Source organism: Gasterosteus aculeatus, chromosome 20 (assembly GCF_964276395.1).
Source record: "Gasterosteus aculeatus chromosome 20, fGasAcu3.hap1.1, whole genome shotgun sequence".
In the NCBI taxonomy this organism is placed as follows: Eukaryota; Metazoa; Chordata; class Actinopteri; order Perciformes; family Gasterosteidae; genus Gasterosteus; species Gasterosteus aculeatus.
In genome coordinates this window covers 6,441,205-6,465,535 of record NC_135707.1, presented here as the reverse complement: position 1 = coordinate 6,465,535, position 24,331 = coordinate 6,441,205, and the positions used below count along the sequence as shown (strand labels likewise).

The 24,331-nt window shown below is 46.2% G+C and overlaps 2 protein-coding genes across 4 annotated transcripts; one reads left to right on the top strand and one right to left on the bottom strand.

Annotated features, from left to right (window-relative positions):
* The first annotated feature begins 1,745 nt into the window (after window positions 1-1,745).
* On the top strand, window positions 1,746-16,326 carry LOC120810580 (beta-1,4-galactosyltransferase 3). 2 transcript variants are annotated; one of them, XM_078094753.1, is made up of 8 exons: window positions 1,810-2,086; window positions 8,338-8,414; window positions 9,603-10,810; window positions 12,149-12,384; window positions 12,675-12,862; window positions 12,968-13,090; window positions 13,204-13,308; window positions 13,515-16,326. In XM_078094753.1, the coding sequence occupies exons 3-8, from the start codon at window positions 10,537-10,539 to the stop codon at window positions 13,813-13,815; spliced, it is 1,227 nt and encodes a 408-aa protein (XP_077950879.1). In that variant the 5' UTR covers window positions 1,810-2,086; window positions 8,338-8,414; window positions 9,603-10,536; the 3' UTR covers window positions 13,816-16,326. The 2 variants fall into 2 exon arrangements, with proteins under 2 accessions (XP_040021175.2, XP_077950879.1); XM_040165241.2 differs by lacking the exon at window positions 8,338-8,414 and having other exon boundaries at window positions 1,746-2,086.
* LOC120810579 (uncharacterized) lies at window positions 13,716-23,586 on the bottom strand. Of its 2 annotated transcripts, XM_078094751.1 has the most exons (10): window positions 23,374-23,586; window positions 22,256-22,420; window positions 21,663-21,801; window positions 21,325-21,432; window positions 20,362-21,170; window positions 19,689-19,853; window positions 19,096-19,234; window positions 18,367-18,474; window positions 17,760-18,219; window positions 13,716-17,717 (listed from the first exon to the last, which is right to left on the bottom strand). In XM_078094751.1, the coding sequence occupies exons 2-10, from the start codon at window positions 22,399-22,401 to the stop codon at window positions 17,599-17,601; spliced, it is 2,193 nt and encodes a 730-aa protein (XP_077950877.1). In that variant the 5' UTR covers window positions 22,402-22,420; window positions 23,374-23,586; the 3' UTR covers window positions 13,716-17,598. The 2 variants fall into 2 exon arrangements, with proteins under 2 accessions (XP_077950877.1, XP_040021174.2); XM_040165240.2 differs by having other exon boundaries at window positions 13,716-18,219; window positions 23,374-23,516.
* Between the last annotated feature and the right edge of the window lie 745 nt (window positions 23,587-24,331).

The following is a 24,331-nucleotide window of genomic DNA, read 5'->3' as shown; positions in this document are numbered from 1 at the left end:
TGGCCATTCCTGAGGAAAATGTACTCTTCTGTGGAGGTGCTCCTGTCGGCGTGCAGCGTTTGCCGTTGACACAGTTCACCCAGCCGAGTGGTTCCGCCCCGTCCTCCCTATCTTCCTCTCTTGTTTTAAGTCCACCCATGAGTTGAAACCGCACAGCCGGAGGTTACAGCTCTCTCTTTGTGCCACTGGGGGGGTTACATTTTATCATCGTCTGAGAAGCAAATGTGACCTGTGTCAACCAATGTTATGGACCCACGTGGATATTTTGAAGTGGGGTCATATGAGGTACTTATCTGTAGGTCTACAGTAGGTGGTGGAAAAATTACTTTCTTTGATTGTATCTCCATGTCAGAGAGCCATTTCCGAAGGGTGGTTTTACCGAAGTAACACAAGTAAACCAAGCGGAGAAGGAGAGCTGGCATCGTCTGCTCCGCGGAGTCAAGTGACTTGTCAGAGGAGTCTGGTGGCTTTTAAGAGCGCACAGACGGATATAAATATTTTAGTTCCCGATTGTTAAGGAGAAACAGTGAACATGATCTTAGCATTCACTTAAAATGGTATAAAATACAGCGCCGGCCTTTAGGGTCTGTACCCATGTATGATTCCTCAAACCGGGGGGCCGTGCCGATCTGCCATCCCACTCCCCCCCCCCCCCCCCCCCCCCTCTTCAGAAGATCCCAACAATCCCTTCAAGGCCCAAAAGCCCTCGAAGAATCAATTTGACTGAAGTACAATAACTTGAAGTTATTAATGACATTATATGAAAGTGATTCATCTGAACAGAAGCTCCAAGGCGACCCGTTGACTTGATGTAAAGCAACAACTGTGGTGATCACCTGTGTTTCACTTAGTCTCTGGCAGGAAGCCGTTGGGTCACCAGGTCAATGTAGTAGTTGCCGAGGGGCAGAGGTGCCAGTACTGGCCAGTGGGGCATGTTGACAAAGATCTGGTCCAGCGTGTGGTTCTGACCAAAAGTTCTTTCCGGGGAACAGTTGTTGCCAAAAGGCTGCAACCAAAGCAGCCTTTGCTGGTTTGAGCGTCTGAAGGCCTCTCGTGAAACAGCTGGCACAGACGTGGCTGGACAGTCATTTTGCTCAAAGTCATTGCACTGGTATTTATTGCGATTGTCATGTGTTTACACAATATCAACATTTGGCTTGTATCAATTATTGGCAAAGCGAGTATGTGATTGTGATCAGAGGTGGAAGACTCTTTTTCCGACAAGATGTTGCACCGTGTAACATAAACACTAATTTACAAGGAAGTCTTTTCACTTTTTAAATTAACGAAGTTAAAAAGGATCAGTGCCAGATTGACAAAAGTGGAATTTAAATGCAGATATGTCACATCCTAATTTGTTAATTTGGAAAAATGTGTCTAGTGACTAATGCAACCTAAATGTGGAGTAAAAAACGACCATATTTGTCTCTGAATTGTAGTAAGTAGTAAAAGGAGAAAGAAAGTAGGTATTGAGCGGAAGAAAATATATTAATTTCCAGCACAACAAAGACTAAATTACATAAGAAAAAGTAAAGCATTGTCACAATCTCTTGTCTGAAATGTAATAAATGTTAAATGTTTTCTGTTGTTCTTTTTTTTGTCCTGTTCTGAAACATGTTGCTTTATCGAGGCTCGAGACCTAAAGCGTCGCTTGACCACTTTGTTAATGTTCTTTTTTTCCCCTTCCGGATAATGAGCCTTATAAATAAAAGTTCCCACTATAAATGTCCCAGCTCCTCGCGGGAGGACCGCGTATGGACGTTGTCTTTTGAAAAAAAAAAAAAAAAATCAGGTTTAAATCCCACCCTTGAACCCGGACATTAGACCCGATAAAAGCCGCTAACCGGCACCGCTCCTGATAACAACTGGTGGAGCAGCCACGCATCGCATCAATATCGCGTGAAGTTTTGGGGTTTTCCTGCGGGAGGAGGAGGGAGGAGGCACCGACTCGCTCTGCGATCACAGCGGCCGCCGCGCAGCGACAACTTCGCCCCGCGTCCGACCTGCAATGGAGGGAGGCTGTCGTCGCGGTTATCGACGGTTAACGGCGACCTGAACCGAGCGGGGGACGGAGGCAGACCGGCCGGTGAGCGCAACTCCTCAAATATGTCGATGAATGACACCGAGAACAGCGCTCGGTGTGTGTGTGTGTGTGTGCGCGCGGGGGGGGCTAAGCTAACTTGCTAGTCCGACTTGCTAACCCCAGACACCACTTTGACCCGCAGCGATTGAGCTCTGCTCTGCTCGGTTGACGCCACGCAGCTGGCAAAGGCTCGGTCTTGGTTCGGAAGAGTTTTCGGGCCGTGGACGGTTCTCTCGGGTTGAGTTTGCGTGACTAAATGGCTCGGAGGGGGCGAGGCGAACTCTCTTTGGGAGAAACGTGTTCGCGTCGGAAGGTTTTATCGTCCCAACTGACGCGCAACAAAAAGACTCGTCGTTTTTGTCTTTGGTGCTTTTTGGGCTGAACGTGTAACGTACGTGTTTCGTGGCACGCAATGTTTGTTAAAACGTCAAGCTCGGTTCGAACGTTTTTCTGTTTTTCGGTTAACTTTTAGTTACTTTTAAAAAGTGTGTGGCGCGCATCGTCAGTTGGGCTGTTACAGCGTAACGTGACCTGTCACCGGAACAATGACGACACCGCGAGGAGGCCATGTGATGACCTCCCGCTGTAAGCCGACAAACAGGTGTTTTCTTAAAGGCTAAATAAACATCTGGATCGCCCCGAGCCGATGTCACGTCGCCTCTAGGACATCAGGGACAGTTGGGAAGTGTAATTGAGTTTCAGGAGTTTTTTGCTCACGCACGTTTGGTGACTTCCAGCACAAAGAACTTCAAACGGCCTCCGTTTTTTTGTTGCTATTGTCATGTACAAACTCCTGCGTGGAACAAAAGAGTCTGCATGCCCCCCCCCCCCCCTCCAAACTGTCAGAGGGTTTGTAAATACTTGAGGACTGTGAGAACAACATGGTGAAAGCGTACATTAAGACAAACCTGAGATTGTTTAAACTTTTGGACTTCTATGATATATATTTTTTTCATTCTTTGTTGTGTGTGTGTGTGTGTGTGTGTGTGTGTGTGTGTGTGTGGGGGGGGGGGGTCAGGGAGAATCTGGGTGCACATCTGCTCTCCTATTTGACTTGCAGTTCAATTTATCATTTTGCCGTTTATCCAGAGCGATTTGCAAAAAGCAACCAGCAAGCTTTGCCCTGTCTGTGCTTTTTTTACACTAAGTCCCAGTAGCTTCGATGTGCAATTCAAAGCGAGCCGTAACCACTGAGGACATTATGTGCGTCAGACTAATTCTCTTCTACCATCTCTACTTCTACTGTCGGACGGAAACTTAATTATTGGAATAAAAGGATAAGACTGAAAGGTGGCCCACGTTGCCACGGACAGTGAAGGCAGGTTAATGCAACAATAATTTTTAAAATAAAGTCCTGTGACAGGCTATTGCAAATGTTTTTTTGTTTCTTTTTACTTGTGTCATAGTTTCTCTTAAATCATCTAATGCATTTTGTGCAGTGAGTGTTTTTCAATAAGACGAGATATCGTCTTAGACTTGGTATTTTGCCCAAGTGTTTAAAAGTTTTTTGAAAGCTGCATTACATCCAAGACTTTTTAAAAAGAACCTGACTCTTCCTGCTCTTCAATTATTTCTTCGACATTAGACCCACATCACTGGTCCGGAGTGATCAGAATTGAAATTGTGTAGTTATTTCGTGTCCAACCGTACTATATTGTCACAATATTAAGATGGCTGATGAAACATATTGTCATGTTTGTCTTTCTCCAAGTTGCCCCTCCCTCCCACGGGGCACTTAATTCCCGGTGGGTTTCGGCACCTTGTGGCTTCATCTGGACGGGCTGGGTGGTGTAAGATCTCTGGCGTCAACCCTTGCCTCTTGAGTAACTTGTCTCCATTTTTGTGTGTGTGTGTGTTTTTCCATCACGCCCCCCTATCCGTTTGCCTGTTTGCCAGTGCAAAGTTTGCATGTGACTATGATGGGATTAGTGGCCATGGAAAACGGCGTTCTCAACCAAAGGCAGAAACCTGAGCGGTGAAGTGGGAGGATGACGACAATGTTCTCGTCTCCCCCCCCCCCCCCCCCTCCCCCCCTGCCAGCCTCCCTCTCCTCAGCAGTTCGTCCCAGCAGAGTCAGACTCGAGGGAACAGCCATAGAGACACGTACCAGCTGCAGCCGCGATGAATGGCCTGGTCTCAGGGTGGGTTGCCATGACAAGGGCGCTGGCACGCGTTGTTATGCTCTTCTTTTCTCTGGGCCTGTTTGCATATTATTTCATTGCCTGGTTGGTGCTGGAGAGAATAAGGCCTGCTTGCGTTTACAGTATACAAGTTCAGTTTGTATCTTGGTCTGTTTTTCTTAAGACATTTATTCTTTGCACAAACAAAAAAAACGTATTGCTGATTTTTTTTGTTTTGTTTTTTTGGCAACCTGGTAAAGGAAAAAAAAAAAAAAGGCTTTTGTTTGAGTTGTTTGCGGTCCGCTGGCCTCATCTCTCTAGATCAGTTTCAAACCAATTCTTCCACTCTTATTAAACGCAAGCTCCTAAACCAGTTGCAATTCTGTTAATTAACTTAAGCTGACGTATCCTTCCTATGATTGATGGGATTGAGTTATTAAGTTACAGTCCTTCTCGGGCCTTTCTCCGAATGTAAACGTAGCAATTGGTGCTCCTGTGTAGTCTACAGGTAAAGTCTAAACTCCAAGCCGTTGCTAAGCAATCATTAATTTATAAAGCCTGATAAGGCAACCTCTTATTGCTGACCGAAAGGACATATTTATAAGAAGGAGTTACCCGTCTCTCCCATTGAGCTAATGGAGTATTACTCAAGCACCACAAATTAGTACATTCCATGTTGTGAAGAGTGGCACACGGTACTGACCGTTTCCAGAAAAAATGCACACAAACCACAAGGTTAGAACTGCAGCAGCAGCAGGCCAATGCTGACTCTCTGACCTCGTACCGCAGTTCTGCTCTGACGCCGTTGGCCGGCAAAGCGTGCTTATCACCTGATGGAATCTTTTCCAGTCACGATGATCCCGGAACTCCGCAAAATGTGGAGGAGGATGCACTTCCTGAACAAATTCAACCTGCTAGAGGCAACGATGGTGTACTTCGTGGGGTCCATCCTCTCCTCCTCCATCACCGTCCGGTTCCCTGTGCACTTTTTTTTCTTTTTTTTTCTAGTTGTATTTTCCATTTTTTTATTTTTTTTATTCTTCTATATTGTTGTTAATTTAACTGTAACTGATCACCCACCGTGACATTCCTCCTATGTCCATCTTACTTGGCAAATAAAGGACTCTCACTCCAACTAGTGTTGGATACAGTCAAAAGTTAATATGGTGATCATTGCCCTGGAATTGCCATGTTCAAAATTGAATACTTCTGATGCATATTTTTACCAAATGAGGTCATTGCTTCTCGACACGGGTTTAAAAACAACTGATTGTTTGTTCTTTGTGTTCTGTGTGATAATTTACATATGGTGCATGCGAGTGGAGACTCAGCCTAATAGGAGATGCAAACAACCTAACCGCTGGGCCCTTGTGATCGGATCACCGGGACCTATTTTAATGTGTAAACGACGCCACAGACAGAGATTGCTTTGAATTCAAAGGGGGAGGAAAAAAAAACCCTTCTGATTTTGAAAGTCCTCTTCAAAGACGAGGTGTGGCTGAAGGGTTTTCCAGGTAAACGGCTCAGTTTGCTCGGTAAATGTTTCGCAGCTCGTTCCCTCCTGGCTCTGTTAGTTTCCTAATTGCTGGGCCTCAGTGTTTATATTCTGACTAAAGTGAGGTTGAGTTTTTAATCCACTTTTCACACGTGAATGGTTTGAGATCTTAAGAAGTAGAAGAAGAATTACGAGGCGGTGGCCATGGTCACGTTTTGTTGCGTTTCCAGCTCTTGGCAGACTAGACTTGATGGAGTCTTCATGGAAAACGGGCTCTTTCTTAAAAGGATTGCTCTTCTGTATTTTGGTATTTTGTAATGGAAATTGCGACATAATGTAGGCTTTGTTGTGTTCAGTGTCGTGAGCAGAGGAAGGCACTGCACACCCTGAAGAGGAAGAACCGAGCGGTTGGTTTTTGAGCCACAGGAACAAGCCCATGGTGAAATGTGAGGATAGAATAACAGTTTGTTATTCTATTGAACAAACTCAACTCAAGTTAGTACAAAACATGCAAAACGCCTTTTTAGAAATGCATATTTGATAAAAGCAAATGATTTAAAACAAAATGTTTCTTGTGAAAGGGTATTTCTTGGCCAGTAGGATTTAATTCTTTTACAGTATGTTTTAGAATGTATTTTATTACGGCTATGGGGCAATCTTTATCTATGCAGCCGCATGTCTGGATATTATTACATAGTTGGTAATTAGGAAGAGACAAGATAGCAAGCAGGAGCTTTATGCTGAATAAGAGCTGGTAAAACCTCTTTGCAGAAACAAAAAAGGACTTGTTGGCCAGCAGTCGTTGTGGTTTTAACAAGAAGTTTGCACATTATTGGCTGAGAGGAGGTTGTTCACTCTCACTACACTGGCACACGTAAAACTGACACGCTGACGCAAACGTGCGAGCTTCCGCTAATGCAGCGCGGCGGTTCGGGTTCAAAGTGTTGATCGTTCCAGTAAACCTTTGCACACATGGCCTTTTTTTCCCTTTTCCCACCGGAACCCTTTCTTTCCTTCGATGACTTTGGGATCTGTAATAGTCGTTTTCCCCCCTTTCTTGCAGTAGAATCGCATCCTACTTGTAGCGTAGATGGGAGGCCCCCATCTGGCCTCCGTGCTCTGCTCGACTGATGTGAACCAGCTGGGCCTGGAATGTCTGGCTCACACAACTTCCACCCGTGAAGCAACGCGCGGCCGGTAACCAGTGACTGCTGCTGTTGCAGAGGAGCACAAATCGCCCCACCAGTGGTAGTCCGCGAATGGGTCGCCTTGTTGGAGCTCAGGTGTTGGTTGATAGCGACTCTACCTCCTCTGTGGGTCCCCCCCCCGACATGGTGGAACTGCTCGCCGCCCCCTCCTCTGGGGCTGATATGTGTGTTGAGGGGCCGTGTTATCCCCCTTTAGGATTAAAACACCAGTGCACAAGCTATTAGTCGCTGGATGATTATCTAAATATAGCTCCCCTTCTGTACACCTCCATCCCCTTTCATTTTCTTGCTGGCTCTACGTTCTAACCCCCCCCCCCGTTAATGGCTCCTCTTGCCTTCACTCATGTATGTGTGCAAGCATCCATGTGGACATCTGCAGTTTTAATGCCCTATAGGCAGAAAAGAAATTGTGCTATTTGTCGGCTGTTATGTGCCATCATTCTTTAAAGCACACATTGCACAGTGAGGAAAAAGGAGGGGGGGGGGGGTGCTGGACGCAAGACCAGAAAAGTACTTTCTTTGGTGCCCTGAAGTATCCCACGCCAAACCTGCCACTCCTTTTTTTTTAATTGTAAAAGGGGAAGGGAAGTGTATTCGGGCAGGAGAAGCAATGAAGTCAAAAGTGGCACATTACATTACATGTCATTTAGCAGACGCTTTTATCCAAAGCGACTTACATTACACTTTTAAACCCATGGCTTTTTCACATTTTTGCCCGGGGAGCAATTAGGGGTTAGGTGTCTTGCTCAGGGACACTTCGACATGGAACATGGGGCAGCCTGGAATTGAACCACCAACCTTGTGCTTCCCAACACACCTTCTCTAACCCCTGCGCCACGACGACCACTGGCACGAGTGTAACCAGATGGTTGATCGCTGTGCCGCTCCCCCACCTCGCTCTGCCCCCCCCTCTCCCCGGGTCGCTCCTTTGGCAAAAGCACAGAGACAGAGTCGTCTAGGGTCTGGTCACTGGATCTCTTTCACATGCGTGTTAAGTCAGTGCCTGAGCTTTGTTGGAGGAGACGCCCGCTGCCAAGTCCTCCGACTGTGAGCCTGCTCCGGCACGACATGGCCCCCGAGCGCCGGAGCAGACCAGACTCACCCCCGTTCCCCCCCCCCCCCCCGTCATATGCAGTTCTCCTAATACATGATGCTTAGTCATGTAGCGGCTCGAGCTGGCGCTGCAGATTTGTCTTATGAGCCATGACTAAATGTTTATACACATATCTAGCGAGCATGAAGAAACACAAACTAGTTCTACGGGTTCCAACATTTTTCAGATTAGTAGTTGTTTTTTTTTCCTGGTTTGCTTTGCTGCAGTGAAGTTTGCCTGCAGGGGGATTAAGTGTTTGTTTTCTTTATGTTCTTTATGCACCATTTCCTTGAGCTACGTGGAAAAGTGAGAGCCGCCAATGTCCCATCTGCCTACAGCTCGGCATGCGGATAGAAATGATGTGCAGCGGCACAGAGAGGCTCTGCTCTCCGTTTGCCTCCCCATATCCTCCGAGGTGAGACCTCCTCTTATCCCCCAACAGAAAGCGCTAGCTGTCAAAGCAAGATGAGGAATGCATACGAGCGCTCTGTCAGCGCGAGTTTGCGTTTGTCAGATGTTGTTGCTCGGCCTGTGTAGTTGATCAAGAAGGCTGTGTGTTTCCCTGATAGAAGATTTAACCATTTCAGTATATTTATAATTCGCATGATCATTTATAGAACTGCGTTGCACCATCGGCTGGGAAAACTCCAGCCAACATGATAAAATATAGTGGGGGGGTAAAATTGTTTTTCTCCTCAGATTGTGAATTAATCCCATGTAATGCAACCAAGCAATAAGTAGGCACTCATCCTTCTCTCTCCATCTCTTATCGGAGCTCTCAAGTCATGTTTTCGTCTCCGCTTCCACGCTGTGTACTCTTCTACAGCAACAACAAATTATTTTCTTCCCGGTAATGAGCAAGACATGCTCTCAGAGCCGATGATGTCCCCACCATAAGGATTCATAACTGACATGAATCCTTATCTTATCTCCCAGGGATGAAATAGGCCAGTATGGTTTAACATCATTTTTTAAAATCTAAATGCATCTATGGGCAATACAGTTGTTTATGTTTTCAGACACTGCAACTGACTTCTCGTCGTTTCGGAAATGTTTCCTTTCCTCTGACTCGTAGGCGAGAAGTTGGAAGCGGCTGTCGTCCAGCTCCGTCCCTCCACCAGTCTGGTAGCATTCAGTGGGATTAGGATTAGTGGCCTTAGACCGGCTTCTTTAACGAGCAGTAATTGATTTGTGTGTTGGGCGTGTCCGACATCACGGCATCGGGGACGGAATCCGGGGGGTGGGTCACGCAAGGTCGGCGAACGCAAGGTCGGCGAACGCCACTTTGCAGCCGCCCGCACCAACGTGGGCCGTCCAGTCAGCTGGCTCTACGGCAGCGGGCCTCTTTGGGGGAGATCGGCACCGGAGGCCATGCTGGGCCTGATTAATCGGGGTTATCCAACTGTGCTGCTGGCTCTCCGTGTAAACAAACACAATCCGTTTGTTGGCCCTGTATTGCACACAATCCGCCGTTGTTTGGATGTGTGGGTGGGGGGGAAGCAGCATTCCGCCCAGAGTAGAAAATCGCTGATGTCAACAGTTTGAACCAAAGGGGGGGAATCAGTCGGTGTAACTGTGCCTCCTCCTCGTTTTTGTCTTTCAGAGCCGTGCTGGAGTGACTGGTCCTGTTCCGGTCCTTCCTGTCCAGCGGCTGTTGGTCCAAAGAGCTGCTCGAGGTGTCTCAGAGAGGAGGATTGCATCCTCACGCGACAATAACCGAGGGAATCAAAGCTCTTCCCCCTTTCTCAGCCTTACCCCCCCTGACCACTCCTACCACTCTGGTTCGTGGTGAACTCCCCCGGTCTCGCCAGCCAGCCAGTCGGTGAGTCCATGGAAGCTGTGTAATCCTCTGTAAAGTAAAGGGCCCGTACGGCTGCGCTTGCTGCCTTTTGTCATGGCGGTGGCTGTTGTTGCTGCGGAGGCCTCTCTCAGGAGAACACAGAAGGCGGCATAAAGCCCACAAAGTGAGGAAGAGCGGGCCGAGTGGGAGACATCGACGCTGCAATTTGTTTGACCGGAGGAGAATGAGCTTCACAGGGCAACGGGTGGAATTCGACGGGGGTGAAAGTACATGATGCACCCGAAAGCGATCCCGAATCGGACCAACTGTCGACTTTGGAGATGTTTGCCACATAGTGGCCTGCAGCGAGGAATGCAGTGAAAAAAGAGAAAAGAAGGAAACATTTTTTTTTTCTTCTTGGTTAGGAGTATTTTTCTATTTTTCCTCATCGGTGGTCCTAATTACAGCCTTTCCCAAGTGCCTTTTTTGTTTCACTTTTTGTCATTTGCCATTTTTCATATAACATAAAGTAACCGTCACATTCAATAGCCATATTTTAGAGTTCCCAAACAAGGTTTGACACCAGCCGCCACCAAATCCATCGTTGGCAACAATCCCTTTTTTTAGAATTCTGCTTGGGGATAATTTACTAAGTACCAGGATTCAGTCCGCTAGAGTCCGGTTGCGACCGAGCAAAGTGACTCCCCGCGCTTCCTTCGCCCAACGCTCGTTGCTTTGACAACACAGCGTCGTCGCCATGATCGGCATCCAGTCCAAATGGCGCTACCTTTTCATGTTCCTGGGCATTCAGCTGGTGGTCATGGCGCTGCTGTCCCGGGAGGGGTACCAGAAGAGGGTCTCCTACTTCATCCGCATCTTCCGCAAGCCTGACGTCACGGGGCTGTCTGGCCGCAACCACACAGCGCTGGGCATCGCTGGAGGGGACGTGTACGCCAACCTCTCCCACCTGTCCAGAAGACACGGCCATGGAGACGTGATGCCTTACTGCCCGAAGACGTCCCCTCTTATTGGTGAGTGGTGTCGTCTGTTACTGAAGGCGGATCGCTTGCCTTCCTGCCTTTTTAAATCTCTCTGTTTCAATATACACAAACTAACTTTGCAGTTTTCCAAGACTAACATGTTGTCATTTATTTTTTTCCCCTTCGGACTAAATTACTGACGGCAGCTGAGAAAACTCGTTAATGGAGTTAAATTCTGCTCATTTGATGACTCCACTGTGTTGTACATCCAGTCAGCATTCGGAGGGCAGTTGTTTCCATGGAAATGTTTTGAAATCAAATTGTTCTCCAAAAATCTTTTTGGTTCTTCACATTTCCTTTTGAGCATAAAGCGTGTAAAGAGTTGTGCAGTCAGCTGCAGCGTGTCGACTGTTGTTCTCTTCATCTGCTCTCTGAAAGCCAGTGGGTGCATGTTGTGCAACTAGAACAAACTGAAGCCCCCATTTGTCCTCCGCTGGATGCACAGTACAATCGTGTGTAGAAGTAGCACTAAAGCTCTAAATGTTTATGGACTATTATGGTTGTTGCAGTTATATTGTTCATTGATGATCAAATAGGTTTAGGAGCAAATTGGAAACGTGTGAAGGGTTATTACAAGTAAGCAGATTAATTGAATTGAAGACGTGGCCTCATGAGCTGAGATTTATAGTTTTTTGTTTTTTAAATTATTTTAAATATTATATTTCAATCTGGTGTTTTTTTATTTAAAATATTTTCAGGCAAATGAGGCAAAAGATGTTTTTCTTTCATGATTTAATCCAAAATCATCCCAAAATTGCGAGCCGCTGCTCCCATTTGCAGCAAAGCTTCCCTGGAAAACTCCAGAAAACTCTTGAAAAGTTTTCCAGTAAATTACTTTGGTTCTTGTTCATTTGAACATGGAATGAATGAAGACTTGCAGGGACATTAATTGAGTAAACGACCACAGTGAGTCTTCTCAGTGCGAGGAACCGATCGCCACCACTTTGATTAAGCACTTCACTAAAAGAAGCTCCAGGCTTACTTACTAAAATACCGTTGAACCTAAAACATCTGCTCTCATCGTGCTGAGCAAAATCCACCCACTCAAGAAGACCGAGATATGATCAAACGCTCCCAGAAGTGAAGGTAGGCAGGGGATCTCGTCCCACATCCTGCTGCTGATTTATTCCACATTACTCTAGAAGGGACCTGCAAAGCAGGCTTAGTTTTGTTTTTTTGCCCCATTGTTCCGATATTACTGTCAGTAATTAACATGCTGATCTGACTTCTTGCCTGTCAACTAAATTTTCAAACGCATCCAGCTGAACTCGCGTGTCCCATCCGATCTGGCTTCCCGCTGGTAACAAGCGGACCGGTTTGTGCTCTCAGGCGGGCCGATCCACGTCAGCTTTCCGTCGGGCCTCACGCTGGCGGAGGTCCAGAGGAAAAACCCACTGGTGGTGCGCGGGGGACGCTACAGGCCGCCCGACTGCGAGGCGAGGCACCGGACGGCCATCATCATCCCCCACAGACACCGGGAGCATCACCTCAAGTTCCTGCTGTACTACTTGCATCCCTTTCTACAGCGGCAACAGCTCAACTACGGGATTTACGTCATTCACCAGGTGAAACACACACACGCGCAGCCCAGGCCCTGTTTGAGTAAGATCTCACTCTGTGCTTCGGTTGATCTAACGTTAGATCTGGCGTGTTGGATGATCAACTCCTTCATCACGTCGAGTCCCATCGGTTTGTATCCACTACAGTTCAGACTGGATGAAGAGTGCCCTCTAGTGGAGGTTTTTAATCTCCATGTAAACGTTGATTTATGCTTGTTTACTCTCCGTGAGATGGAACTGTGATTTGCAGATATTATTGTCTCGTCCCTTAATTACCTTACCCGTTCACCTCCCAGGCCGGAAACTACACCTTCAACCGGGCCAAGCTGATGAATGTGGGTTTCCGGGAGGCCATGAAGGAGGAAGACTGGGACTGTCTCTTCTTCCATGACGTGGACCTCATCCCCGAGGACGATCGCAACACCTACGTCTGCGACTCCAACCCCAAGCACGCGGCCATCGCCATGGACAAGTTCGGCTACAAGTACGTCCTTCCTCGTCTTTGCCCGGGGAGGGGGGGGCAGGCAGACCATAGAACAATCTGTGTGCCACGTGTTTATGAAATACTTAAAATTAAAAACCTCTCCAGGCTTCCGTACAAGATGTACTTCGGAGGAGTGTCTGCTCTGACGCCGCTGCACTACCTGAAGATGAACGGCTTTCCCAACAACTACTGGGGCTGGGGGGGAGAGGACGACGATATCGGAGTCAGGTGAGAATAACGTGGGGGAGGGTGATTATGCATCTCTAGCACACGTTGAGGTTTTCAGTGCCCGAGCGCTGCTGGTCTGAATTGAGACTGACTCGTGTTCCCCGTCTGCTCAGAGTGACTCTGGGGGGGATGTACATCACTCGTCCATCAGTGAAGGTCGGCCGCTACAGGATGATTAAACACAAGCTGGACAAAGGCAACGATGTGAACCCCAAGAGGTACGTTAAACCAGTTCATGTCTTTGGGTTCACGTGTCGAGGTCAAGGGTGCAGACTGAGCCGATAAAAACATCAAACTTCTCTTTTTAAGCTTTATTACACGGTGGGGGGATCAGATGGCAGAGGAAGAAACCCACAGTGGTTTTAGTGTACTGTACCAGTAGAATGGCGTATTCAAGGCTTCGGTCTCTGCTCCACGCGTGCAGGTTCAACATGCTGGCCAAGACGAGGCAGACGTGGAAGTCGGACGGGATGAACACTGCTGAATACGAGACAATCTCACGGCAGTACATGCCTCTCTACACCAACATCACGGTCAACATCGGCACCGAGGCCGGTCTACACCCACCTCCTCCTCCACCCCCTGCCAAAGCTGGAGTCAAAGAACCTGGCGGAGGGCCGGCTAAAGGGCCGGCTAAAGGGCCGGCTAAAGGGCCGGCTAAAGGGCCGGCCAAAACCTCTGCCAGACTGAAAGAGGCCCACACGGAGAAGAAGAGCACTCAATAGGAGCCGTAATGACTGTTCAGCGTGGCACTACTTCCATGGGATAATCCTGGTGGTGGTTTTTCTCCACCTGGAGTTTTCTTTCCTATTTTCAGATTCAGCGTCTGTTTGTGGAAGAGTTGGTTAGCGCTGGTTTAACATTGTTCTGCCTCGCGGACACACCGGGGTGCTCGTTTGGGTGATTGAAGCACCCGATGGATTAAGAATAAGAACGATTGATGGGGATTCGTCAGCCCCCCTCTCCCCCCCATGCTGGTCCCTGTACACCACTGATTCTTCTTCTTCTTCCCGGGGAGCCACAGTGAAGCGTGAGCGACAAAAGTTGGACTCTGTGAGTTTATATATCTACGGCGCCGTGGTCGCTGTTTAAACCTTGTGATGCCTTTAGAAGCCTGTACTTCCTTTTTTTTTTTTTTTTGTGTCTTTTCACTCGTACCTTACGTTGTTTAGATATTTGGGTTTACTGAGCGCTGGCTGCAATTTCCAGCAGTCGCTCTTTTTTTTTTGGTCGTGATTCCAATGCCTAAACCAGTGAAATAGGTGGTTTCTGGTTTCCAGTCGAGTGTGAAGCTGCTACAATAAGTACTGAATGAAGAAGGCGCACAGATGTGTGTATTGCTGCTTCTGACACAACGGTGCGCGTGTCCCATCTGTCTGGTTGAGAGATGTCTGCCTGTATCCGTTGTGATTTGCGTATATCAAAAAAAAGACAGCCGATGCTGTTCGTATGAACGAGAAAAGTTCTGTACTCGGAGGCCCAAAGGTACAGTTCCTTTTGTGTAGCATATCAAACACCTGCAACATTTGACTGAATCTCGTCTTTGTGCTTTTGCCTTTTTTCAGAGCAGGTGTCTTCAGATGAGCTTGAGATTCACATCAAAATGGAGTTTTTCTTTCTGTAGCCGTGTACTTTATATCTCTGTATCCCTCAAGAGTGCCAGCTTCCTCCCGTTACCCTTCATCGTCGAGAAATGACCTGGAAAAAGCTTTAGCGCCGCCCACCCCCACATGGTTATTTCTTCAGCATTATCCGGTCCAGGAATGTAGATTTTCTAAATGCTGCTGTTTCAAGCTCACGGTGACGTAGCCAAACAAGAAGGGTCGCACAGTGCCGCTGGCGAGAGATCAAACGAAACAAAATGTTTCCAATGTAGTGAGCCTGTTGATCAGGAAATTGGTCTCCCAGCTCGACTGTGTGGGTCTTTTTGTTTCCCGACAAACGTGTCTTCCACTCTCAATCACCCGGAGATGTCCCCCCCCCCAACCCCACTCTTCCACTATCGTGCCCCCTGACCTGCATGTCGGCTTCACTTCTCTCCACTCTTGACAGATTTGATTGTAAACCCGAGAGGTACTGGCGCTCCCACCCGGTGAGGGGGGGGGGGGGGGTGGGGGGTGAGGGAGCCGTGCTGATAGCTGAAACCAAAAATGACTGCGTGTGCGTGTGGACGGTATGCGTGACGTGAATAAACATTCTCTTCCTACCAATATTTGTAGCATATTTAAATTGTGTTGCAATCTTAAACCAACAGGTATTTAGTTTTCCCCACATTTACAAACCCTGCAGTTCATTTAGAGAAGGGATGAGAATAGTTAATGATGAGGGACTTTGTTTTTTCTACTGGAAACGCAGCTACACGTCCTCGTGGAATTTGTCCGCTGATGAGAAGCTCAGCGAGTGGTTCCCTGTGATTCCCATAAATAGACGACTATATACTGGTATATTGTTTTGATGTGTATTCGTATTCAACTCTTATGGCCTTAGTGACACACTCAATACTCTTGGACACTTACACAATAGCAATTTTTATACAAAGACTAAATATGCATGGCAACCAAGCTTTTAGTGAGAGAATGTTCTGGACACGATACGGAGGTGAAGCAGCGCTCATCCGTGCGTGCGTGCGTGTGCGTGCGTGCGTGTGTGTGTGAAGTCACAACCTACATTTCTGCATCGTTTACTTGACCTGATTATTTTTTTTAATTTAGCTACTTGTATTAGATTTGATTCCTTTCTGCTGTGGTCATGCTGCCCAGTCACAAGCGAGTACCGTGTGACTTTAGGAGTTATTTCTGCTCATTATGAATTCTGCACAGTCCATAGTGGCCTTAATTTCATTAATAAACTGAATATTCAAAAAGATTTTTGTTTCGTACCTTCAAATAAAGTGGCGTTTGCGTCCCTCTCAATGACGTTCCGCCAGGAGCAAACAAAGGTATTCATTAATTATTTGACTGAAGTTCTAAAAGTCCGGTTCTCACGTATCGTTCATGTAAGGGGGGAAAAAAGCTTTCTGCTCTTTAGATCATAGCACACGGGTGAAGTGTCACATGCTGTTTTTCCATGAGAAGTTTTTCTTAAAAACCAACAAACTCAAAGGGATGTTGACAAAAATGAACGGCCCTGCAAAATAACCTTTTTTTTTTTTTTTTTTTAATTTCTATTTTTCCTTTCAACAGAATGCAATAGAGCCCTGTTAATGCTTTTTGAATAAATGTAATGCTGACCCCTCAGTTGTGTGTGAATCGAGAATTCAGAGTTGGGACTAGTACAGATTTTTTACTAATAAAAACAAACCGAATAAAAAATGTAGTGAGGAAAAGTACAAAAACCTTGAGGCATCTTCAACGAATTGGCTATTATGATAGAAATGACTTGAGCTGCAATAAAAAAAACTGTCATTAGTACATAAACTGCAAGTTGTTTAAATATATTGTCACGTAACAAAATGCACATTAAAAACCGTGTATCTGTCACAATCACTGAAACGTCCCCTTTAAGTCATAATGCACAATAACCACTTCGGATGGACGTTTTATTTTGCAACCCATGTGTTGACCGCATTTTCACACACTAACCATTAATATTTATTGTATGAGTGTGTGACTTCATTACCAGTTTTGATTCCTGACTTCCGAGATAAATGGAGACCACGGCCATACCGCTCTGATCCTGATAACCTCCAATCACAGAAAAGCACAGAGGGGCTTATTAGTACTAAGCAGACCTGAAAACGCCCGTTGCTGTGAGCTTAAGACGGTACAGTGGTGTGGTGGTTGAGCCCATAATTCATTAAAATACGGACAACTTAATTAAAAATGAACCCTATTCTTTAAGTTCTGCATAGTTGTCACTATGAGATAGATATTTGGTGTGCACAGATCTTTTACAGCATAACATGAAAACATGAGACGAGGATGAGACCTCCACGCATCCCGCTGGCCCGGCAGCCTGCAGCAGATAAAACCATTGAGCCCTCCATCAGCTCCTGGGCCTCCCCGGTCGTCATGGTTCCCAAACAGAATGATTCGTTGTGTGGATTCCAGGCCCTGCAACAAGGTGACCGAAAAGGACCCCTAATCCCTTCCAAGCATCGACAAGGCCCTCAAAACAGTGGCCAGCTGACGTAATGACAATTCCAAGCACAAAGCGTTCTGAAGAAGAGAAATTACACTTCAGAATTTAACACATAAACGTGCATGTCACATTAAAGCAATGTTCACAGTCCCGTGCATTCAGATGCTAAGAAACAGATTGAGGTTTGTACCTGAGCGATCAATCAAATCCCAACATGAATGAACACAATGCCCGAAAAGTGATTTCCAAGGTGCGTACTGTAACTTGTATCAGTTTGCTATTTTGTATTTCACCTGTTCTTAGAAGATAACAGACTTTAGTTCACCCTAAACTAACTATTAAACAAACCAGAGCCAGTTGTTGGTTCTTGTCCTCGGCCCTCTGTGGGGAAGGAGGGAAGTGCATGGCGGCTTGAGGCAGCAAAGCCGTTAAGGCTGGTTTGGGGGTAGGTTCCACATGTGGATTCTTGTGTGGGGTATTGGGTTTCTGTTCAGTTGTGGCAGACCTCTGTTCATAGGTGACGGGTCTCTGTTAAAGTGTGGCAGACCTCTGTTCATAGGTGACGGGTCTCTGTTAAAGTGTGGCAGACCTCTATTCCCTGGAGCTGCACCTTGGTCCGCCGGAGACGGGATTGTGACATCAACTTGAGGTGGCTTGAGGTGCTCTTTCTGAACCGCCGTATTGGTGACCGCGCTTGCGCCTGCGGCCCTTCGAATGTCGTCGATGACCCCGCCCACGGAAGCCCTCAGAGACGGGTTGGGGTCCACCATCCTACACACGGAATGGCAGTACGGCTGATCCCCCATGACGTCCCTGATCTTGGCGGGGCAGACGCTGGGCGTGTGAAGTCGAATGCGGGCGCAGAGCTCCGCGATGATCTTCCCCATGGCCCACACGTCCGAGCGCTGGTCCCTCTGGGTGCCCATCTGCAGAACCTCAGGGGCCGAGTAGGCCGGGTTCCCCATGTCCATGGCAGAGCTGAGGCCAAATTTGAAAAACTTTGCCAGTCCGAGGTCAATGATGACGGCTCTGTTTGTACCGTGCTCCACCTGGAGGACAAATTATATTTGGTCATGTTTAATGTATCTCTATTTTCCAGATTGCAGGACAGCAATGTAAATATTTCATTTCACGTTGAAAGGCTGCATGGAAACCTTCGTGCAGGATGCTGACGGCCCACGCGGGCCTCCACTCACCATGATGTTGTCAGGCTTGAGGTCTTGATGGACAATATCTCTGGAGTGGAGGTGAAACAGCCCTTCACACATGCCGAGGATGATGGTGCCTTTGATAGATGGAGACAGCTGCAGAGGCACAAATACAAGATCAAGTTCAGCTGGACGGGCATCAAGTATCTGAACCATGAAATAGAAACCAACTTCATCACAGTTGATTCAGCGTGAAGTGAACTACTAAGTCACATCTATATTTGTCCAGATTTCATTAATAAACCGCAAGCTTAATTGGAAACAAGCCTCTGCTCCAAAAATGGCACACCCATGAAAAAAAGTGTAATAACTCTGGAACTACTTTGTCTATTTGTACAATTTATTTGTGTGGGGGTAAAGGGAAACCCCTATAAATGTTATACTCTGTAACAATCAGTTTATATGTACTGTTGAAAAAATATATTAATATTATAGTACTAGTCCCAACCTGGTTCTGGCTTGTTTGGGCCCATTTGGGGTCTGCTTGAAGATAATCTTTATCCTAAACCGTTGCACACTACACCTGTCCATGGTGACCTTCCTTATTTAGCCCAAACTCTTTGTAAAAAATAAATAAATATCATCATAGCCAAATTAGGGTTATAGTGTGTTCATAACTTTTATAAGAAGCAATCGTGGTTTGAGAATTGTTTTCATTGTTGGTGATACATTCCTTAGTTTCAACGTGGATCGTAAAGCTGCTGCTGATAACTTTACCTGTATTTTAGAATTTGATGCTTTGAAGATGGTGGTCTCTAAGTCCTCCCCAAAGATAAACTCCAGAGGAATGATCCATTTCCCGTCTTTGAGATTTATGTTGCCCAGGAGCTTCACTATGTTGGGATGTTTTGTCTTTCTGCACAGACGTGACCGTGGTCATGGAGGGAAAATGAATAAATATGTAAGCAAATAAATACTCCCTGGGTACCCTGATGGGGGGTTAAAAATAACGCAAGTGGTACTGGAAAAATGACTTTCAAAATAAGGGTCTATCTTCCCTCAGGTTAGCCAGATGTTTTGTTCACCTTAAATGATATTCACGATATTTGAAATGAAAAGCACTTTCCATGAAACAATCGTTACCATTTGCTCCCATTTTGTGACGGTCATCAATGATCTTGTATCTTCAAATATGTCTATTGTATTTCTCTGTTTTTGTGATGGTCAAGACTTGTGCCCTAGGGGGCATTAAAGGTATGTAGCTTTGACATCTGGGGAAATTACTACGTTAAAACATCTGAAGAGTTCAGAGTATCTTAACAGTTTTTCACTTGTACTAAGTTGACATTATTAAAACCCCTCCTACTTACTTGTACACCTCACACTCTCTCTCCAGGTCCTTCCTGTTGATGAGGTGTTGGGGGACCTTCTTTATTGCAGCCCAGGTGTCGTTGTACTTCTGCTTGTACACCTTCCCAAAGGCTCCCTGTGCCAGAGTGCCGGTGGGGTACGCCATCGAGGCCTCAGCGGGACGACTGCAGAGTGAGGGAAAATAACTTTTTTATTTCTTCGTACTTGTCCTTTCAACAGAATGCAATAGAGCCCTGTTAATGAGTTTTGAATAAATGTAATGTTGACCACCCAGTTGTTTGAAAATCTGGAATTCAGAGGTTTTTTTTAACTAATAAAAACAGACCGAATAAAAAATGTAGTGAGGAAACATACAAAAACCTTGAGGGGCATATTTAACGAATTGGCTATTATGACAGAAATGACCTGAGCTGCAATAAAAAACAATTCTGTCATTAGAACATGAACTGCAAGTTCATAAATATATATAGTAAATATATTGTCACATAACAAAATGCACATTAAAAAACATGTATTATCTTTGTCACAATCACTGAACCTTTCCCAACATCCCCATTAAGTTATAATGCACAATAACCACTTCGGACGGAAGTTTTATTTTCGACCTGTGTATTGACTCTATTTTCACACAGTAACTATTAATACATTTATCGTATGAGTATGTGACTTCACTCTTGGGGCCGCATCCTCCTCTGGAAGTCTCTGGTCGGCTCGGGTCCGCCGGCCGGGACCAGAGCCATTTGTTGGTTCTTCTCCTCGGCCCTCTGTGGAGAAGGAGGGAAGTGCATTGCGGCTTGAGGCAGCAAAGCCTTAAACGGTGGTTTGGGGGCAGGTTCACATTTCGGTGGTGGTGGATGCTTGTGTGGTATTGGGTCTCTGAAAAATTGTGGCAGACCTCTGTTTATAGGTGGCGGGTTTCTGTTCAATTGTAGCAGACCTCTGTTCGCTGGAGCTGCAGCTCTGTTCATAGGCGATAGATCTCTGTTTGCCGGAGCTGCACCTCTGTTCATAGGCGATAGATCTCTGTTCCCTGGAGCTGCACCTTGGTCCGCCGGAGACGGGATTGTGACATCAACTTGAGGTGGCTTGAGGTGCTCTTTCTGAACCGCCGTATTGGTGACCGCGCTTGCGCCTGCGGCCCTTCGAATCTCGTGGATGACCCCGCCCACGGAAGCCCTCAGAGACGGGTTGGGGTCCACCATCCTACACACGGAATGGCAGTACGGCTGATCCCCCATGACGTCCCTGATCTTGGCGGGGCAGACGCTGGGCGTGTGAAGTCGAATGCGGGCGCAGAGCTCCGCGATGATCTTCCCCATGGCCCACACGTCCGAGCGCTGGTCCCTCTGGGTGCCCATCTGCAGAACCTCGGGGGCCGAGTAGGCCTGGTTCCCCATGTCCATGGCAGAGCTGAGGCCAAATTTGAAGAACTTTGCCAGTCCGAGGTCAATGATGACGGCTCTGTTTGTACCGTGCTCCACCTGGAAGACAAATGATATCTGGTCACGTTTAATGTATGATGTATCTCTATTTTCCAGATTGCAGGACAGCAATGTAAATATCTCATTTCAAGTTGAAAGGCTGCATGGAAACCTTCGTGCAGGATGCTGACGGCCCACGCGGGCCTCCACTCACCATGATGTTGTCAGGCTTGAGGTCTTGATGGACAATATCTCTGGAGTGGAGGTGAAACAGCCCTTCACACATGCCGAGGATGATGGTGCCTTTGATAGATGGAGACAGCTGCAGAGGCACAAATACAAGATCAGGTTCAGCTGGACGGGCATCAAGTATCTGAACCATGAAATAGAAACCAACTTCATCACAGTTGAGAAAAAGAGAAGAGAAAATAAATATCATCATGGTCAAATTAGGGTGATAGTGTGTTCATAACTTTACACTTTTATAAGAAGCAATCGTGGTTTGAGAATTAGTTTCAATGTGGATCGTGAAGTTGATGCTGATAACTTTACCTGTATTTTAGAATTTGATGCTTTGAAGATGGTGGTCTCTAAGTCCTCCCCGAAGATAAACTCCAGAGGAATGATCCATTTCCCGTCTTTGAGATTTATGTTGCCCAGGAGCTTTACTATGTTGGGATGTTTTGCCTTTCTGCACAGACGTGACCGTGGTCATGGAGGGAAAATGAATAAATATGTAAGCAAATAAATACTCCCTGGGTACCCTGATGTGGGGTTAAAAATAACACAAGTGGTACTGGAAAAATGACTTTCCAAATAAGGGTCTATCTTCCCTCAGGTTAGCCAGATGTTTTGTTCACCTTAAATGATGTTCACAATATTTGAAATATAAAGCACTTTCCATGAAACAATCGTTGCCATTTGCTCCCATTTTGTGACGGTCATCAATGATCTTGTATCTTCAAATATGTCTATTGTATTTCTCTGTTTTTGTGATGGTCAAGACTTGTGCCCTAGGGGGCATTAAAGGTATGTAGCTTTGACATCTGGGGAAATTACTACGTTAAAACATCTGAAGAGTTCAGAGTATCTTAACAGTTTTTCACTTGTACTAAGTTGACATTATTAAAACCCCTCCTACTTACTTGTACACCTCACACTCTCTCTCCAGGTCCTTCCTGTTGATGAGGTGTTGGGGGACCTTCTTTATTGCAGCCCAGGTGTCGTTGTACTTCTGCTTGTACACCTTCCCAAAGGCTCCCTGTGCCAGAGTGCCGGTGGGGTACGCCATCGAGGCCTCAGCGGGACGACTGCAGAGTGAGGGAAAGCTCATTTCAATTATCGCTTTGAAGCGCAGAACAAACATTTCTCTATTACAAAAGCTTCTTTTCAGAACCAGACCAGGTAGCCTTTAGAGGAAATTAATATTCTCGGAAAGGTGCGTCACTTCTGTCGAGTAAGACTGGTTCAGGCATCCTTCAGAAAGTCAGAGCGTCATCATCCGACTGGACGGGTGTTTAGTTTCACTTAAGTAGAATAATATTAGACTAGAATAATATTAGACTAGAATAATATTAGACTAGATGGACAGATTAGAGACCAGATGTGGGCGGGGATTGAACCATTCTGGAATCAGCATAACCTAAAGTCAGTCGATCATCTTCTACACCCCTCATCCTTAGAGCGTCGCAAACCAATCCCAGTTAGCATCGGGTGAGACACGCACTCACCCTGGACTGGTCACCAGTCCATTGCAGGTCCGACATGAGTACAGACATTCACTCTCCCATTTACACACTACTGGCACTTTTAGAGTTACTAATCAACACATCCTGGATGTCTTTTTGGAAAGAAGCCATAATACCGTGAGGGAACCCTCACAGGCACGTGAAGAACACGCAAACACCAGCCAGAAAAGTTGCTGAACAGGTTTGAACCCGGAACCCTTTTGCCACTGACTAACCACCACGATACCAATCTCAATCCCGAAGTGTCGCCAGAACATGAATAAATAAAGAAAGAAAAAAGAAAGCAGGTCCCTTCAGGAAGGAACCCTGACTGCACCTGATCTGTGAATACCTGCTTCGACTGACATGTTTATTGTTTTCAGAACGTTGAAGCGCGGCACATCTTGCAAAGACTTTCAGCTTCTTTGTTGTAGGACGGAGGTATTTTTTCGAAAGCTGACGCACTGGTTGTTTGTCTCTGCGTGAGCTGGAGACCTATATGTTGTCCTATGTTGTACCAAAAGAAATCTACTCACGTTTCTGCTGTAGAGGGAAAGCCGCTGCTTCAGGTCTGAACACGGATGCACATAGTTGCCATCCTTTATACTCGCCTACACGCCTTCACGTGTCCCGTCCACCGCTTCCAGCGAAGGAGGCACGCCTCGGCAACGCAAGACTGTGAAACACACCAATTACCAAAGAACATGGCTGATAGACAGATAGGTCATGTGACTGTGTGGATGAGTTGCACTGATGCAGCAGTGATGAGGCAGAAGGGGGCGGCGGCTTTCCCACACCTGTGACCAGGTGGAAAGTACAGCAGTTGCACCTCTTATAAAATCTAATGTGGAAGGCCCAATAAAGGGGTTAGGTATAAAACAGTGAGCTACAGACAGCTCACATCTTAACAAGAGACGGTCCTCCAAACCACAACGACAGTATCGATGTTTGTGGCACCCACAGGATGAATCCTGCTGACGTTGTCAACCCCCCGACATTTTCTCTAGCCGTATTATGTCCTTTTGTATGCATCAAGTATTAAGGGAACGGCAGACTGGGAGCTGAACAAGGGCCCACAGGGTGAAGCTGTGCAGAAGGGGATTCTGTCTTCCATTACAGCCTCTTCTTTAGTGTGTCCTGACATCTTTATAAGAGGCTCACAATACGATTTTTTTGTCTTTTACTGTGAAAAAAGAACTGCGTGAACTCTTGGCCATTTTCTTTGCCTTTGTAGGACAGATATGAGCACTTTCATGGATCTAACAATTGGACATTGAATCGGTATTTTTTACAAGCCCTTTCAATAAATCAAACTTTTATTTCAGACTCAAGGTGCAGATAGTCCTTTCTTTCCATTATATTATTTATGAATTTCTATTAATTAATTTATTAATTTGTATATGACCTCTGTATTTCTTATATATAAAGGCAAAAAATACAAACCACGCAGCTGTCCACTCAGGATTTAGTTACATAAAAAAAAATCAAGTCAAG